The sequence below is a fragment of the Mixophyes fleayi genome, chromosome 11 (assembly GCF_038048845.1).
Source record: "Mixophyes fleayi isolate aMixFle1 chromosome 11, aMixFle1.hap1, whole genome shotgun sequence".
Classification (NCBI taxonomy): domain Eukaryota; kingdom Metazoa; phylum Chordata; class Amphibia; order Anura; family Limnodynastidae; genus Mixophyes; species Mixophyes fleayi.
In genome coordinates, this window is record NC_134412.1 from 57,230,855 (window position 1) to 57,250,401 (window position 19,547).

Below are 19,547 nucleotides of genomic sequence, written 5' to 3' on the forward strand. Positions count from 1 at the left end.
GCCCTCTGTCAGCTCCGCTGATGACGACTTTGGAGCGCTTCTGGCGAAAACGATGATTGACTCTAACCTTGAATGTCAATGATCTGGGGCTGACATAAGGCTTAGCATGCTGCATACTCTTGCATCTGTTGTGGGAATCATGGACCACTAACTGTGCAGAGAAGAGGGGTTTGTGACCGCACAAACCCCGCAATGTACTAGTAGAGAAAATGATTTAAAAAACATGTATCTTTCAGAGACATCCCTTTAAATATATATGTTTAGTGGAGACCCTCCTCAAGCAGCCAACTTGGAAGACCTGTTAAACAGTCCTTGTTATAGAGGTGCATATTGTTTGTACTGCTGTGACCATTTTATTTCCCAAACTTAATTATATTTAAAAGTCTCGGCATCATCATCACTTATTTATATAGTGCCACCAAATACTGTATATAGAATTTCTCTATCATCCTATCTGGGGAACACTGTTACCATGGGTTGTGTGAGGGAAGGAGGAGTTTGGCACTTAACCAGTTAACTCTGTTAACGTATGCTGCTGACACACCCCTCCCCCCTGCAACCTTCAGTTTTTGTTGAGTGCCCAAGGGAGTTGGGTTCCCTTAGCTAGGTAGTGAAGATTTTCTTTACTAAATTTTTTATTTTAATTATTTTTTTATCCAGAGGTGTGCTCCGTACTCCTTACAGAGCACACTTATAAAGAAGCCTCTGTCAGATGAAAGCCAGACAACTGACAGCAGGAGAATTTTTTTGTGGCTTCTGTGCAGTGTGACAGGCGGCTTATAAAAGCCGCTGTCGCACTGATTGTTACCAGGTTACATTGTTACCACGGAGGCAGAGAGCGCCGGTAACTTCCGCTGTAGGAGGCTGACATATTGGACTATTCCAAGTCCCCTCCTCAGAAAAGGTGTGGGGGGGGGAACTTGGTATTCGGCTGCAGGGTCAGGAGATCTGCCCGGGAAAAGCAGTGAGCGGCGATTACTGCTTATAGAGAAGCAGTAAATCTACCTATCAATCAATGCCATATTAAATGCAGCAAGTGCAGGACGGGGAGAGCTGAGATAATAGAGCTCCCCCACCTGCAGGGGAAAAGTGGACTCTCCCAAGGCGCCAAGATCTGCCTGGGAAAAGAGGCATCCGCTCCTTCTGAGGGAAAGCAGAGCTGCTGACAGACCTGTCCTACTCCAGACAGCTTAGCCTTGGGAAGGCTAAGTACCAAAATCTTTTATTCTATACTCACTATAATGTAGATAGAGATGTATTAGAAAACTTATTTATGCATATATATGTTAGTACATAGTATATTACCTGCATAGATACTCTTGCTTCACATATAACTTTAAAAACAGGAATACTCTGTCATAGATTAGTTAGTATCCTCTGTCTATTTCCTGTGTGTTTGCCTGTTTTACATTTTTTTTACTGTACTTTGTTACCTTTTAAAATGTCTGACAAGGGTAAAGCACCTTGTGCTAAATATTATACTTGTTCCAAGTGTAAAGTTAAGTTACCCATTGAACAGCAGGACCCGGGGGCGCTTTGTACTGACTGCTGTGGGGCTCCCATGGTGATGCAGGCACAGACTAACGCCCTAACCATAACGAAAACCCCAGCGTGGGCGGCTGCCCTGACGCAGGGGGTTACCACATTGGTAGACCTGCTTTCTAAACCCATTGAAATTCCACCTCTGGAACGATGGCCCCTCTTACTTCAGGGAGGATCACGGGGACTACCGAGTCCGCTGTCTCTGGACAAGCGGGAGATCCCTTTGCCTTACCATCTCAAACCCCCCTTATGGGAGAACAGACTTGGTCTACATCTTTAGTCAGGGGCCTAGATCGGTTAAACCAGTTTTTGGAGGCCTCAAGACATTTACCCAGAAAAAAGAGACACAGATTCTCTAACCCACTTCTGCCCCTCTCTGACTCGGAGAGATCCTCAGAAGAGTGTGAGGAGTTAGAAGATTCCGATTCCGCACAGGTTACGGACCCAGAGGAGTCTCCCAGATATCAGGGGATTGATGACCTGGTGGTAGCAGTGCGTCATTCACTGGGACTTCTAGACATAGAGGAGGCTAGATCTACAGATCGAGGTCTATTTAAAAAGGTCAGAAGATGAGCGATCCGTTTCCCTCCATCTGTGGAGTTGAAAGAGATCGCAGGAGCAACCTGACCGTAGGTTTGTTATTCCAAGAAGGTACCTGTCTTTATACCCTCTACAGGAAAATGATCTAATCCGTTGGGAACAGGTCCCAAGGGTGGATACGCCAGTGGAACGCTTAGCTCGCCACATTACGCTCCCTGTTCCAGGAACAGTTTTCTTGCAGGACCCCACTGACCGCAAGATAGAGGCTTTCTTAAAGTCTATTTATACGGCAGCAGGTACGTCATTCAAACCCATGTTTTCATCAGCATGGGTCGCCAGAGCTATGGAAACATGGGCTGACCAGTTGGCTACAACGTTGCAAGATTCTGACTTGCTTCCTCTTGCTCTTCACCTTAAGGAGAATTCAGGGTACGTCTATGAGGCTGCCCAGAACGCAGCTTCCCTTTCCTCCTCTGTCTCTGCAACAGCAGTGGCGGCTAGGAGGCCCTATGGCTGAGGTCTTGGGATGCGGACACTGAATCTAAAAAGTCATTGGAGTCCCTCCCTTATTGCAGGGGAGTGTTATTTGGCCCGGAATTGGATAGCATCATTTCCCAGGCCACGGGACACAAAAGTACTTTCTTACCTGTCAATGTCCCAAGGCCTAGGACACCCAGGTTTGGCTTATTCAGACAGCCCTTTCGAGGGGGCCAGACACTCATGTCCAGATCTTCTGGCACCAGAGGACACTCGCTCCGAGGTAGGTCTTCCTCCTACTCCTCCTCAAACCATCCCTCTTCTAAGCTCCCGGATAAACCGGCAGCATGACGCCCACCCCTCCTTCTAGTGGTGGCTGGAGTGGGGGGACGTCTGCTACTGTTCAGGGATCAGTGGGTAGAGTTCTCGGAGGACAGTTGGAGTTGCGGGATCATGACAAGAGGTTACAGAATAGACCTAGTAGGCCCAGCCCCTTGGAGGTTCTTTGCAACCAGCTTGCCCCACCATCCACAAAGAAGACAGGCAATGCTTCTCTGTATTGTTTCTCTTCTCTTGGCAGGAGTTATCCGAGAAGTTCCGGAAGACCAAAAAAGACAGGGGTTCTACTCCAACCTCTCTTTGGTCCAAAAGCCGGATGGTTCCTTCCGCCCATCTTAAACCGAAAACAGTTGAACCTTCACCTGCAGGTGGTCAGATTTTGAATGGAATCCCTGAGGTCAGTTATCAACGGACTGGATGCAAACCAGTTCATGGCTTCGATAGACATCAAGGACGCCTACCTCCAGAACTGGAAGGCACATCAGGCTCTTCTCAGATTCATGGTAGGATCTGCTCACTACCAGATCAGGGCTCTTCCATTCGGCCTTGCAACTGCACCAAGGGTGTTTGCAAAGAATATGGCAATAATGGCGGCTTGTCTTCATTTCAGAGGTGTGCAATTAGTGCCCTATCTGGACAACTTACTAATCAAGGCTGCCTCGGCTTACTTTCTCAAACAACATCTTCAGCTTACCATCAGGATCCTGGAGAGGCATGGCTGGCTCATAAACCGCCACAAATCCCAGTTAACCCCTTGCCAGAGAATGACTTTTCTGGGATTGATAATGGATACCAACAATCAGAGAGTGTTCCTTCCAGAGGACAAAATACGATCCCTGCGGGACTTGGCGATTTGAGTGTTGTGCTGCCAGAGACCGTCGGTCCTCTTGTGCATGCGCTTACTAGGGAAGATGGTGTCGACCTTTGAGACTCTCTCTTATGGGCGAATCCACTCTTTTTGCTTCCAATGGGACCTCCTAAAAAATGGTCAGGATCCCATCTGAAGTTAGAATGCCAGTTGATTCGCTTGTCACTGGAAGCGGGGCGATCCCTCAGATGGTGGATAGTCCAGGACAACTTGCTAGTTGGCAGGGCCTTTGCCCCATGGCCTTGGATCTTAGTATCCACACATACGCCAGCCTCAGGGGTGGGGGACTGTGACTCTTCATCTGAGACTTCAGGGGCTCTGGTCCGCTCAGGAGACCTCTCTTCCCATCAACATATTGGAACTAAAAGCCATGTTAAAGGCCTTGCAGGGAGCACAGTCCATCCTTCAAGGCCTACCGGTCCGTCTACATTCCGACAATACCACGGCAGTGTCGTACGTCAACAGACAGGGAGGCACCAGGAGTGCAAGAGCAATGGAGGTGACGACTCAGATTTTCACCTCGGCCGAAAACCAAGTCTCCGCCATCTCTGCAGTCTTTGTTTCAGGCATCCAGAACTGGCAGGCAAACTATCTAAGCCGGCATGCAATTCTGCTGGGGGAATGGGCTCTTAATCCGGAGTTTTTTCAGTCTCTGGTTGTCCGATGGGGGTCCCCAGACAGAGAACTAATGGCATCTCGTCACAACAGAAAGGTCCTACAATTTTGCTCAAGGGCAAGAGATCCCGTGGCAGTAGATGTAATGACAATGCCCTAGGACTTCAGGTTAGGATACCTATCCCCTCTTATTTCCATGATTCCCCGCGTCCTTTGGAGAGTCAAGCAGGACTGCCAGTCATTTTGGTGGCTCCAGCTTGGCCGCAGAGGGTCTGGTATCCAGAAATTCTGTTGATGGCGGTAGGTCCAGTTCTTCGGTTACCTCTTCTAGAAGACCTTCTACTTTAGGGACCATTCCTACATCAGGACTTACTGCAACTGAATTTAACGGCATGGCTGTTGAAGCCAACCTTTGGAAATCCAGAGGGTTCTCTTCACGAGTAGTGGATACCTTCCTTAAAGCTAGAAAACCAGTCTCTGCTCGGATCTACCACCGTATTTGGCTTACATACATTAGATGGTGTGAGAACTTGACCTGCCACTCGGATTCGTTCCGCATCTCTAGGTTTCTTCCTTTTCTTCCTTTTCTCCAGGGTGGCCTGGATGGGGGTCTTCGCCTAGGGTCCTTAAAAGTGCAGATTTCAGCTCTTTCAGTGTTTTTTTCACCCACGCCTAGCAGACATACCGGATGTCAGGACCTTCCTACAGGGAGTCCTGCATATCCAGCCTCCATATGTTCCGCACACGGCACCCTGGGATCTTAATATGGTCCTTAATATGCTTCAAGAACCTCCCTTTGAACCATTTCAGACTGGGAAGTTACAGTTTTTAACATGGAAAGTGGTTTTCCTACTTGCAATTGCCTCATTCTGTAGAGTTTCCGAGCTGGGAGCGCTATCATGTCGAGAACCTTATCTAGTGTTTCATGATCATAGAGTAGTTCTCCGAACAGTTCCATCTTTCCTGCCAAAGGTGTTCACGGACGACCCACAGGTGCTTGGAACAGGATCTATGAAATTTCTGGATGTAGTCAGAGCTCTCCCGAATCTATGTCCATGGGACATCAAATTCGCCGTACAGATTCCTTGTTTATTTTATTTAACTTCTCAAAAGGTGGTTGGCTGGCTTCCAAGCAATCTATTGCTAGATGGCTTACGTTGACTATTAAGCAGGCTTATATCAATGCTGACCGACCTGTACCAGATCGTATTGTTGCCCATTCTACCCCGTCTTGGGCTGCGTGGAATGGGGCCACAGCGGACCAGTTTTGCAGAGCAGCCACCAGGTCCTCGGTCCATACCTTTACTAAATTGTACCAATTCAATGTCTCTGCGTCGGCAGACGCCAGTTTTGGCCGTAGTGCTCTACATGCCGGGCTGTCAGAGCGGTCCCTTCCTTAAGGGGGCTGCTTTAGAAAGTCCCCATGGTAGCAGTGTGCCCCAAATAGGATGAAAGAGAAAAGAGGATTTTTATACTCCAGTTAAATCAGTTTCTCCGATTCCATCTGTGGGACACTCCGTTCCCTCCCTTCTGCTGTTTGGTCTTTGGTTGGTTGACTCCCGTTCCTTGGGGCATTATACTTAAACTGAAGGCTGCAGGGATGCAGGGGGAAAGGGTTTTGTCCGCAGCATACGTTAACGGAGTTAACTGGTTAAGTGCCAAACTCCTCCCCTCCCACAACCCATGATAGCAGTGTCCCCCAGATGCAATCAGAGAAACGGATTTATCATGAGTATAAAAATCCTCTTATTTGTCATTCACAACAGTGCCAGCCCCTTTGGACCTTACAGTTTAAATTCCTAGCACACACATACAGATACTAGGGTTAAAAGCCAATTAACCTACCAGTATGTCTTTGGAGTGTGGGAGGAAACCCACGCAAACATGGGTTTTCCAAACATACAAACTCTGCACAGAAAAGGCCCTGGCCAGTAATCAAACTCATTACCCTAGCCTGTTTCTTTCTTTCGTTTGTTCATATATATTTTTTTTCCAGCATCAATGCTTTCCATTGTTGGACGTTGAAGTGTAATAATGTTTGGGAAATGAAGTGGCAGCATGACACTAGTGGTGGAAACCCAGGTGTCCCATGGGAGGTCAATCATCAGGCCACAGCTGATTTCAGTTGAATCAGACCTTACAAGGTTTTTACCTCTGTGTTGCTACAATGTTTTTACCAAGAATACGCATTCTATTCTGTCTGAGAGAGGAACTGTTACAATAACTGTTACAGTGTCAGTATAATGCATATTGTAGTCTTATATCGACTGCAAGGGAAGCTACTGCGCATAATAATTGAAATACTGTAAAAAGTATATCCTTTTCATAATAGCGGTCATCTTGTATATGTCCAGTTTATATTCTTTCCATAATGAGCCTGCTATATATATATATATTATATTCTGTTCCTCTCTACCATACATGTCATGTGTGTGTATATATATTTTTTATTGTACCTTTGCAAGGAGCACCATAGGTTCGAAAAAAAAAAAATTAAAAATTAAAATAGTGCAATGCACAATGCTTAATGCAATGGGAATTACACTCACTGAGTGCACAGATTGATCTTTATCATTTCACACTATATACCATACAATGGCAGGGTTAGTCTCACATGGACGAAGCTGTCGCTCACAGTTTAGAAAGCAGGTGGCAGTTTAACCACTGCATTTCTGAATTTCACATTAAATAATGTGTAACAATTATGGAGATCCCAGTACCGACCAAAGGCAGATCATGGAGGAAGAAGACCTTCTACATAAAAATGTTCTCCTATCCTCGCTGCAAATAAAGTACTCCTAAGAGAATAGGTAAAGGGGAAAATAAGGGTGTGGAGGGGGTTAGATGTGTACTGGCGACACAGGTGTGTTCTGAACATCTTATTATACTAGAATGTTTTCCATAAAAGGACCTCCGTCAACCCACAGGTTGTGATCCCAAGCTGTAGGATCTATGGCTCAGTCAGCGGTGCAGTTACTACTGAGCTAATCTATCTCACTGCCTCTGCATACTTACCTGATATTTTAGTGGGATTACTGAATTGTTCAGCCATCTAACTGTTGGCTGAATGTCTCAATACATTTACCCAATCACAGGAGAGAAGGGAGGTAGGGAAATTAGGAAGTTCCTGCCCCATGAAGTAGTAGTCTCTTTTAGGCCTTATGGAGTATAGCAGAACAGATGTGAGACTGGGTACAACCGAGATAAACTCAGGGTAATGTCTCTCTTTATGATGACCGCTAATTAAAAAAATTAATAAAACTCAGTTTGGCAGAGAGATTGCAACAGGGAAGAATTAAATGAAATGGTGAAAACACTAAGGGCCTGATTCATGTCTGAACGCAACGAGTACGTAAGTTGTGTTTTTAAAAAGAGCATGGAACTTGTGCGCAACTACCGCTATATAAGCTACACAAATGGACGTATGTCCTAACATGAATCCGTCCTCCTCCAATGAACACTTAAGCTGCAAATGGGAGCTGTGTTCGTAAACTGCAGAAGTTACAGCTCAAGTAGGAGATAGCAGTTATTCTAAGGGGCAGATTCAATTAAGAGTGATGTCCCATAGGAACCTCATGCAAGACAATTGTCATTCAGAAATCTTTGCTTAGTTTTGCTCATACCTCCATGACTTACCATATATATACGTCCTTGTAATGGCGTGGTCGATCAACATGGCAAAAACCGACCATATCTGTATATGTACAAGCAGGGTAAGCTATATGGCCCTATTTCTCATGTGTCAGTGATATGAGAGCGAATGCCTTGTTCTGCAGCTTCTTTCTCTATGGTATATGGTGGTGTTTAGCCAGTTGCTTTAAACCTGTCGTCTTTAATATATCCAGATGATTCAAGGAACACAAAGACAGTTTTCCGAGACAAGAGTGGGAAACGCAGAGACTTAGAAGCTGAACATGAACAGAAACTGCAGAAACAAGCTGTTCAGGAGAAGAGGGATGCGATGTATGCCCAGTGGGGCAAAGGGTAAGAAATAATAGATGGTGGACCCCAGATTATCCTGACTGATAGCTGAACGGGAGGCTTACTAAGATGAGAAAAGTGAATGGTGTTCAATTAGTTGAGGGAGGACTTGGTGACAAGCATGAATTTTAATGTCCCCTTTTATAGCTGACATTTTTAAAAGTTACCCCTTACCCCTCTTTCTCCCCTGAACTATGGGTGCACCATGAGGTTTCAGTGCCAATATTATTGTATTGGGACTTCAAACGTCATGAACCTGAAACGTTGCAATAGCGAGATGAGGCAGTGCTGACAAAGCGATCAACTTGCAGCCTATTCATACATCCTGCCTGTGCGGCCCTTTTGTAGGTTAGCGGCCTACCCATGCGGCCCCTGTAGTATATCAGGTTGCATATCACTGCTGTAAGGAATCTGTGGAGACCAGTATGATTGAATGTGCAGAGGTTTGAGTAGGAGAGAGAATCCATTCATGGAGTTAGACTGTGAGTTAGAAGAAGATTTGTGTGATAATATTGTGCCTTTTCCTTCAGACTGGCACAGAAGGAACAGCAGCGTCAGAATCTGGAGGATGCTGCTCGAGAGATTGCAAAACCTCTAGCTCGATACATCGATGATGTTGACCTGGACCGCATGCTACGAGAACAGGAGAGAGACGGTGATCCAATGGCAAAGTTCCTGCAAAAGAAAAAGGAGAAACAAAGCAACGAAAAGAATGGTAAGTTTTTCTACAGTGAAAGATAAGCCAGAGGATATGTACACAGTAAAAGCTTAAAGAGAACTTCAACCATTTTTTGTTCTATTCATGTCTTCTAGTTTATGATTAAATTATTTGCAAATCATTGTTCTTGTTTTTATGCTCCCTTTTGGTGGAGATTATTTGAAAAATAATTATCATTTTTACAGCCCCTCTGGAATTCTGTCACCCGTGTGCTGCCACAGAGCAGACAAAAATTGCCAATTATTATTTTACTATTGGGAGATAATAATTTAAGTGTATTTCAACTTTGATAAAACATCCATGTGTTAGTAGCACTCACCCCATGTGGATTGTAGAACTTGTCTTATGAGTTACCTGATTTGGTGGTGTTAACAGGGGAGTGGTGAATTTTTGGCTTGTTTTGAGAATATCTATATACTTTATAATCTGTTTGAAACGTTAAAGTTATGACCAGTATACAAATCACATACTGCTCCAATAGTGAACATCTATAATGTAGATCTCATAATGCTCTATTATTTGCCGTGCTCAGTTTTTCAATTGTTCTTGTTACAGAAATGTAGTGTGAAGATGATTTTTTGTTTGCCTTCACTTTCTCTTGCAGAACGCCCAAGATATAAGGGTCCAAACCCTCCCCCAAATAGATTTAACATTTTGCCTGGGTACCGCTGGGATGGTGTGGACAGGTAGGCGGTGTATATGTTTGTTTACATCTTAAAGAAATATTGTGATGTGTGTGTATGTATGTATATGTGTGTGTATATACATATATACAATACTGTGTAAATGTTTTAGGCAGATATGGAAAAATACTGCAAAGTAAGAATGCTTTCAAAAATAGAGTCGTTAATAGTTTATTTTTATGGATTAACAAAATGCAAAGTGAATGAACAGAAGATAAATCTAAATCAAATCAATATTGAGTGTGACCACACTTTACCTTCAAAACAGCATCAATGCATCAATTCTTTTAGGTGCAATTGCACACAGTTTTTGAAGGAACTCGGCAGGGAGGTTGTTCCAAACATGATGGTGAACTAACCACAGATCTTCTGTCTGTGAATGTGGGCATGCTCAAATCCTTCTGTCTCTTCATGTAATCCCAGACAGACTTGATGATGAGATAAGGGCTCTGTGATGGCCATGTCATCACTTCTAAGACTCCTTGTTCTTCTGAAGATAGATCTCAATGACATTGGCTACGCTGAAGATAGTTCTTAATGACATTGGCTGTATGTTTTGGGTCGTTGTTCTGTTGCAGAATAAATTTGGAGCCAATCAGAGATCTCCCTGATGGTATTGCATGATGGATAAGTACCTGCCTGTGTTTCTCAACATTGAGGACACCATTAATCCTGACCAAATCCCAGCTCCATTTGCTGAAATGCAGCCCCAAACTTCAAGAAACCTCCACCATGCTTCATTGTTGCCTGCAGACACTCATTATTGTACCACTCTCCAGCCCTTCGGCGAACATACTGCCTTCAGTTCCAGCCAAATATTTAAAATTTTGACTCATCAGTCCAGAGCACCTGCTGTCATTTTTCTGCACGCCAGTTCCTAACTTTTTGTGCATAGTTGAGTCGCTTGACCTTATTTTCACGTCGAAGGTATGGCTTTTAAGTCACAATTTTTCCATGAAAAGACCACTTCTGGTCAGACGTCTTCAAACAGTAGATGGGTGTACCTGGGTCCCACTCTTTTCTCCAGTTCTGAGCTGCTGGCACTGCTGGACATCTTCTGATTTCAAAGGTAAGTAAGCATGATGTGTCTTTCATCTGATGCACTAAGTTTCCTGCACCGACCACTGCATCTACGGCCCTCCAAAGTTGCTTGTTTCTTCAAAAGAGCTTGAACAGAACATCTTGAAACCCCAGTCTGCTTTGATATCTTTGCCTGGGAGAGACCTTGCTGATGCTGAATACTTTGTGTCTTGTTGCTATGCTCAGTCTTGCCATGGTGTATGACCTGTGACATGAAACGGTGATCTACAACCTCACCTTTGCAGCAGAGTTTGGCTGTTTCTCACCCAGTTTTAAGCTTCCTACACAACTGTTTCAATTGCAGTTAATGACTGTGTTTCAACCTACATATGAAAATGATGATTATTATCAGCTGTTTGGCATAATTGGTTAATCATACATCTGACTATAATCCTACAAAATCCCTGACTTTGTGCAAGTGTACCTAGAATAATTGATGCTGTTTTGAAGGCAAAGGGTGGTCTCACCAAATATTGATTTGATTTAGATTTCTCTTCTGTTCATTCACTTTGCATTTTGTTGATTGATAAAAATAAACTATTAACACTTCTCTTTTTGAAAGCATTCTTACTTTGCAGTATTTTTTCCACACCTGCCTAAAATATATCTATATATAATATATATATATAGAGAGAGATATATGGGGCTTATTTAGAAAGGGACAGCAGGCCCATTTTTAAGCATAAAATATGTTGTGATTTTGGGGGTTTATTAACGGCACATAAAAAAAATGCATATCCCTATGTCCATAATTTGCATATCCCTGACTTGCGCCTCCTTACGTCTGTACATGTGTAGCAGGGTAGGGGTAGCTAAGTATCAGCCCAGTAAAGGATTCTTTAAGTACTTGCATTCTAGAGGTGAAGACAGCTGCAGATTTGCCTGTCAGGAAATGTATCTGTTATGAGTGCTGTACCCCAGGATCAAATGTATATGCTGCAGATTGTGATCATCAGTACTGGCATTTGTAGTTAAAATGGCATGTTTTAAATTAATTCATTCATTTTACAAAACGACCTAAAAGCAAACTGAGAAATAATGTTTCAATAGAACACTCCACTTTGTCACCCAAAACAAGGTGTATGTAGCCTCTTGTTTCTTCATACACTTAACCTTTGGGGGGGAAAAAATAAAAAAGCATATCCACGACAAGGGCTTGCTTCTTGTGGAGCCACTCAGTGAATGATACAGGCCGACTTTGGCTAGGATTACTTACACCTCACGTGCAGTATAATCTCAATGACGTACATTGCTACAATGTAATTCATGGATAACGTGGCCTAAATTATTACATTGATGAACATAATTATTGCCAACCTGCTCTGACGTTTTGTTTGTCCTCCAGGTCCAATGGATTTGAGAACAAGTATTTTGCTAGAATATCGGAAAAGAAAGCTGTTCAGGAGTCTGCTTACAAATGGAGTGTAGAAGACATGTGAATTCAAACATCTATGGTCAAAGCTTTGAGAGGGCCTTTTAAACCATTGGACATTGAACATGTGCAATGCAAGGAGAATTTCACCTTACATTCTCTGTATTCTGTGAGATCCTTGTTTGTTGGCCACCTTAATGCTGCTTACCAGCTAGCGGTCTATGTGGAGAAGATGGTCTTGCTAGTATCTCCTGAAAGTGATCTCCAAGCAATATAAGTAAAAAAGTATTTCTTATTTGCCTGACCTCAAAAACATGTTTTGGTAGACTGCCTTACTATCTGTTTACTGATGCACTACTGTAGGCTTGTGTTTCAACCTATATACCCCGTGGGTACGCAATGCTACATGGGTTCCTCTGAATTCCAAGAGGATGTCTATCGGTTTGTTGCTGAAAGGAAAACAAAACTTCAGGATTTTTTTTAAGGTGTTTTACCTAACACCACCACCACCAAACAAATGGTTACCTTGTGTTGTGTTAGCTGGGTTCCACTCTGTAAGATATAGTAAATGTTTCTTTATTTGTATTAATGATAATGTATAGTTTTTGCTTTTACTGCTTAAATCTGACATGGATGTTGGGTACTTCCAGTTTCCTGGCAGAATTACTACACTTATTATTTGTCCTCGGAATTAATCTTTTTTTTTTTTTTTTTTTTTACATATTTTAAAAGCAAATTCACAACAAAATAAACTCTTCATATCTTAAAGTGAACCTGTCACGTCCTATTTTCTAGTATAGCATAAATGAGCCACAGCACAATTATTTTTTTACTGGTAATAAAACACTTTCATTGTTGCTTATCACTCATTAGACAGCTCACAAGGGGTGGTCCAAGTACTCAATTCAGTTATTGTAAGACCTGTATGTTCAAAGCAATGTCCTCCGTAATGAGTATGGAATACTCCACAATAATTTTGCACCATAGTTTATTGACAGACACTAGTTTTTCTAATTTATATAATATTACAATGCAATTCATCTGAATCTGTACCTGCTTTTTTTTTTTTTTTTAATTGAACTTGTATATTCACAGGAACTTATCGCCCCCAAATCCACAGTTTCTGTGTTATTCCTGTAAATGCATTCCTCACTGAACTTTTCTTGGACATAGAAATGGAAACATTTCTCTGTAGTAATATGAACTAGGTTTCAAAGGGATCATACCAAATAATATTGCATGCAATGACTGCAAGATACTCAGTCATACAGGTGAAACAAGCTGGTCTCTCATGAAGATACAAACATATCATATATGTTTATTTTTTATGTTTGACCAGCACAGACCCCAAACTTGTGTAAAATGTATTTGATTTGAACCAAAAGGCTGATGCCACCCATTTATGCTGTGATGTTTAAATGTTTTATTTCAGAAGATATGAATAATTTACACACAAGGGTGGGCTGTTCTATTGACAAACTTTCTCTGATAGTAAAGGGCTGTGTAATATGTTGGTGCTACATGAATAGAACATGATTATAATAATAATATGGTAAAATAACTAGAGTGACTTTAATTCTTGGAGCAGTGGTTCTTAAACTGAGGTGGTTATATTTGCTTCCCTTCCAGGCTAAGTAAAAAAAATGGTGAGACTGAAACATTCTATGAAAGATCTTGTCTTTAGATTTGTCGTTCTTTGTAGTTCATGGCACTTTTATAGAATACACACTATGCAGGCATTCTATACATTTTTTACCATTAACGGATAGTCTCATTAGACAACAAATAGAATCCGGAGAAAAAGCATTGATTGTACCAGATCCTCATTGGTGGCTCCCAAATGGCTAATTCTACGTCTTAAACAGGGAGATGTATTCAGCAAACGGTTATTGCGGTCTAGCGATCTCTCTCAAAAGGAAACTTTACAGGTAACACGCTCCCACAGCTTAGCTGTTTCAATCAGTGATCGGAAAACACTGAATGAGCTCAGAGAAAGGAAAAGGAACAGTTCTTTTTATTCAGTAGACTGTAGGGAGCGTCTGATGTTGCGATTCCCAAATGATTTTCTCTGTCTCTGTAGCGGATCCAATCAGCGCAGTTGACGCACAGTGGTGTCCAGTTTATAAAAGTCCAACGTTACTACAGCAATGTTATGGCCTTGAACTTTATAAAAAAGTAAGTTCTGAATTCTCATGAATGGTAATAAGGCATTATTACCAGCAAATAGTCCAAGGATAACACAATAGGAACCTCCAATTAGTTTTTTAACAACCCTTACGCGTTTCTCTGCCTTCTATTCTAATGCAGTTTCATCAGCATGAAATGCTGCACACAAATTCCTGTTGCTAGGAAGGAACCTCTCAAGGGTTTCTTGCCTAATTACCTCACTTATTCAGCACTTTGTTGATCAAGGAATGTTTATAAATGTTTTGTTATAGTCAGTAGTTACTTATTATTTCTTTTGGTATGTTAAAGTACTTGGCTATCAATATTCCAAGCATACCCAAAGAAACGCACCCGCATAAATATTGAAACATAATAAAAATCTCAAGACATTATTTGCATGTATCTTAAATCTCGTTTCGATTTATATTGTATCTAATCACTTATTGTTCAAAAATAATATATTAATACTTTAATTTCATGCATAAATACATTTAAATTGATTAGGAAAAATAACTATATAATGATTAAAATATTTAATAGAATACAACCCAAACAATATAAATATAAATTATATAAATCAATATAAGTTAAATATGGTAGCAAATACCTGCATTAATCCAAAACATAAAGTTTATCTTTTTTAAAAAAAAAAAAAAAAACCCACATGCACAGTGAATAAATGTCATTCAGTTCTATTGCTTCATTAGTGATTTTAACCTAAAGATACAGAATGTTTCATGCCTATATAGTATTCTGTATCTATTGCAGCCTCCTTTTTGTTATTTTTAGTCTACACTTCCCAAAGCACACTGCGTGAGGTTCTTTGATAGACTGTGTAGCTTATTCATATTCTTCAAACCTTATACGCAATCGTTGTATGGTTCTGCCGACATATTGCAATGCAGAACCACATACTGTGCCGTAGATCACGAAGGAATAGCTACAATCAAGAAAATCCTATTATTTCATACTTTTTCACTCACTTAAAAAACCCTTTGGCCTATTTTGTAACCAGCCTACATTTATTTGTTTATTAATATTATTACATATTTCTTCTTTTCTTGCAAAATGCAAGGTGCTAAATTATTCCTCAAGTTCTCTGACTTTCTAAATATGATCTCAGGCTTTTCATTCAGAAAGGGGTTTAAACTTTCATCCAACTTTTGTACTTTTAGATTTCTTTTAATAATAATTCTAATTTGTTTAGAGTAAGGATTATACTGTGAAATAAATGCTGAAGACATCCTTATTTTTACTTCTGGATAGATTTCCTTTCTCTGGTACTTCATTTATCATAGTATGATTTTGTACATCCTTAGTTCTCCCCTGATCTTTTACTGTTTCTTATATATTAAAAGAGATTCCATGGGGTAAATGTATCAATCTGCGGGTTCTTCAACACCCGCGTGTTCAGCATCTTCCGCGATTAAATTTCAAGCGGCGCTGCATTGTAAAGGGTTAACTTCCCTTTACAATGCAGCGCCGCTTGAAATTTAATCGCGGAAGAGGCTGAACACGCGGGTGTTGAAGAACCCGCAGATTGATACATTTACCCCCATATCTTTACCTAGAGTTCCTTCTGTAGCTCTATTTAAAATGTCTTCTGGGAAACTCTGCCTCAAAAAAGTTTTTCTCCTTTGTATAGGTTGTCTGTTAAAGGACTCCACAGTGGTACAGATTCTCCGGAGCCTGAGACATTGGCCCTTCGGAATATTAGTTTTCCAGACATCTAAGTGATTACTTTTAAAGTCTAAATAAGTATTATAATAAACATTTATTTGTATACGTTTCTGTATAAATAACACCACTGTTTACTAATAATGTAAGATATCCAGGAAGTTAATACCGCATTCACTGTATGTGCTAATAAACCGTAACCCAAAGGTGTTAGTATTTAAGAAATTAGTGAAAGAAAGAATTAAGAACCAGTCATCTATATACCTGACATAGGACACATTGTTCGCTCCTATTCAAATTGGCCCATATATAGGTTTGCAAAACTCGAGTCAACCTTGTGCCCATTGCAGTACCAAGTGTGTGTAAGTAAAATTGTGAATCAAAAGTAAAATAATTGTGAGATAGAATGAAACGAATAGAATCTAAAATAAATGTACCGTGTCACATCTTGTTTTAGATAGAACTCCACCACTGATATCCCTTTCGCGTGTGGAATATTGCTATATAGTGACTCTCTTATCACATGTAAGAAAAATATATCCATATCATCTATATTCTTAATTAGATTTAGAAATTGAGTGGTATCTTTAAGATGTGACCTGAGTGACACAATGTAAGGTTGTAAAAATGAATGCACATAAAGAGAAAGCGTAGCAGTGATGGACTCAATCCCCAAGATAATAGGATGCCTAGGAGGGGAAGTGAGGAATTTGTGTATTTTAGGAAGGTGTTAATTAGTGGGGATAATTTGATAGGAAGTGTGCAGGAAATGGCATGTGTTGCCTCATCCCTAATGGCCCCATTCAACAATTTTTTTCATTTCCAACATAAATTTCGAAATCAAATTGCCAGTTTAGTATACATCGTGTTATCATTGAGTTGTCTTAATGCTTCTATCAAATAATCAGTTGTTTTGCATTACAACCCCACCCCCTTATCTGCAGATTTTATTATTATTTCTTTAGTTAACATATCTGTAAGAGCTTTACTTTACTGTTGAGTTAAATTATCACTCCACTTTATCTTTTTTAGTATTTTGGCATACATTTCTAAAGTCCTCCATTGTTTTATAGAAGGTTTCTATATAGGTGGTCTTGTATTGTAAAGGATAGATGTCAGAGTTCTTCTAAAAAGTCTTAACAGCATTCCCTTTATTTACATCAAATATTTCCATTCCACTCATCAACTGTTCAGCTTAGACACTTGTCCCATATTTTCTAGCATCAATGACTTCAAAATATCTAACCCTTCATTATCCGTTTCATTCACAATAATAGGGTATCCTACAATATTATTCTTATTCAGTGGTTTTTGCGCAATGTACCTCTTATGACATAAACCTCTTATACATTTATATAAATCTACAAATAACTACATCAAACATAATTGGTTTATTGGATGGGGCAAACTTTAAACCCTTACTCAAAACATTTATTTCCTTAGGGTTCAAGGCTTTAGAGGAGAAGTTAAAAATGAGCCCCTCATCTAGTAAATTTTTCCTTTTTTTTTTTTTTTTTTTTTTTTTTAATTCCTCCTCAATTTCCTTTATATCAAAACGTATGTTTCTTTTTGGGCTATTTTGTGCTGTTCTGAAAGATTTGTAATGGTAACGTTATTGGACTCTTGTCTATGTCTAATTTTAATTGATATGTGTGTGGGCGTTGCTCCTTTTTCAATAAATACATCATAAGAATTTTATTTCTCCCTCTATCATGTTTTCTTAAAATTAAGTCTAAATGAATCCTTTCTTTGTTTCATCAAAAACTCCATGTCTGTTCTCCAATTTTATATGGCTTCGTTGTCTTTATCTCTTATATTGGACGCTACTATTATTTATTTGTATAAAAAAAAAAATCTCTTCCTTTTCTCCTATTTGTATCCTCAAATATTTGTTTTCTCTATTATTTTTTGGGGATATTTCCATCCCCATACTTTTTCGTTTGATATTTAAATCTTCTATTGTACACCTGTACTTCATCTTTTTCATAGTCCTTACGATCGCTTTCCTATCCTTCCTGTCTACCTGTCTATTTGTTAAATTCCTCTCTTTTCTTATTAAACTTGTTATCCTTTTCTCCATTAAAATCAGTTTATTTTATCAAAGATTGTTGTAATTTTTCTATCTCTGCCTCCAAATAACTAACTTTACCTTCCCTGTATCTAATCAGTAATTCCATCAAAGATATTGAACAGTTATCCAAATTACTATCCCACTCCGTCACACAGACAGGGGGGAAGGAGAGTATCCCTATCCTCAGAACGAATCAAATAAAATGGTGCCTCTTGGCACTCCCCTAATTACTCAATGTAGGTATAAAAGGTGAGTACATTGTGAGTACAATAAATGTATTAGCAATGCTATAATCAACAAAAGTTGTTCCGGCCAGAACACTAGTGTAAACCATACAAAATTGCATGCAGTTAAAAAGAATGGTCTAGAGTTCTGGATATATGTACGACGTTCACAAACTTTCTAAGAGTCCAAGGGGCATTTCTAACAACTACCGATGGCAAAGTATTGCGCACTTACCGTTAAAAACACATCCCTTTGTGTGTCCCGCATATTTAAGAAGGGTGCATCGCAGCAGATATCGTGGATAGCTGCTGCTTTGCATTCTGCTTCGTTTTTGGGAGCAGTCACCATTCTACAGTATGGTGACTGCTCCCAATCGCAAGCTAACAAGTTACGAAAAAAACTTTTTCGGTAACTTGTCATAATAATGTACGCCAGCTGATTCATAATTGAAAGATTTCAGTGCTGTCAGCTCTGCTCCGAAGAGCAGAGCTGGACAGCGCATGTGTGGAAGGATCACATGATCCCTCCCTGTCACTCAATGCTCGCTCTCTGCAACTATAGTTGCAGAGATGTCTGTGCGCATGTCCAGTTCTTCGAACTGCACATGCGCAATTCCAGTGTGAAGAAAAATGAAGAGGACAAGGAGGAGATCTGGAGATAGCGCATTCCGAAGAGGTGGGGTAAGTATGTTTTTTTTATCACAGAAACAGCAGTTTATCGGAACTGCTGTTTCTGTGTTGCGTTTTTCATAAATTTGAGAAATAGTTCAATCCTTATCAATGCGATAAGGATTGAGAACTTATTTTCACTTAATGAGAAGATTGATAAATATGCCCCCAAATGTGAAAAGATACAGTCCATGTAAATTGTAATGTTTCTGAAAAAGGTAAGCCAGTATATATTAGTGCAAGTGTTGGAAGCATCACAGTCCAGAATCAAGAATAGACGTCTGCTGTATCCAAATCACTACTTTGTTATCTATTGAGCCCGAAAGGTATTCCGGTGCAAGTGAAAAATGGAAATGCTGAAAGGTTATCTATTGTTGGTAAAATAACATTCACAGAGCGGTGCTCGACTTACGTATTTGCCGTGAGACTCGCGCCGTTCCTTATCTCCTGGAATGTCCTTTTACCTCCCCTTGTGAGAGAGAGAGAGGGGGGGGGGGTGCTGAATGCAGGTGGCTGTTGTTGCTC

At 40.6% G+C, this 19,547-nt stretch overlaps 1 protein-coding gene across 2 annotated transcripts in view; it reads left to right on the forward strand.

Moving 5' to 3' along the window:
* BUD13 (BUD13 spliceosome associated protein) overlaps positions 1-12,983 on the forward strand; it is a 34,976-nt gene extending 21,993 nt beyond the window's left edge. For both annotated transcript variants that reach the window (XM_075190424.1, XM_075190425.1), the window contains exons 8-11: positions 8,227-8,365; positions 8,893-9,077; positions 9,685-9,766; positions 12,189-12,983. In XM_075190424.1, the coding sequence (XP_075046525.1) occupies positions 8,227-8,365; positions 8,893-9,077; positions 9,685-9,766; positions 12,189-12,282 (500 nt within the window). In that variant the 3' untranslated portion in view covers positions 12,283-12,983. The remainder of the gene's footprint in view (positions 1-8,226; positions 8,366-8,892; positions 9,078-9,684; positions 9,767-12,188) is intronic.
* The last annotated feature ends 6,564 nt before the right edge of the window (positions 12,984-19,547 follow it).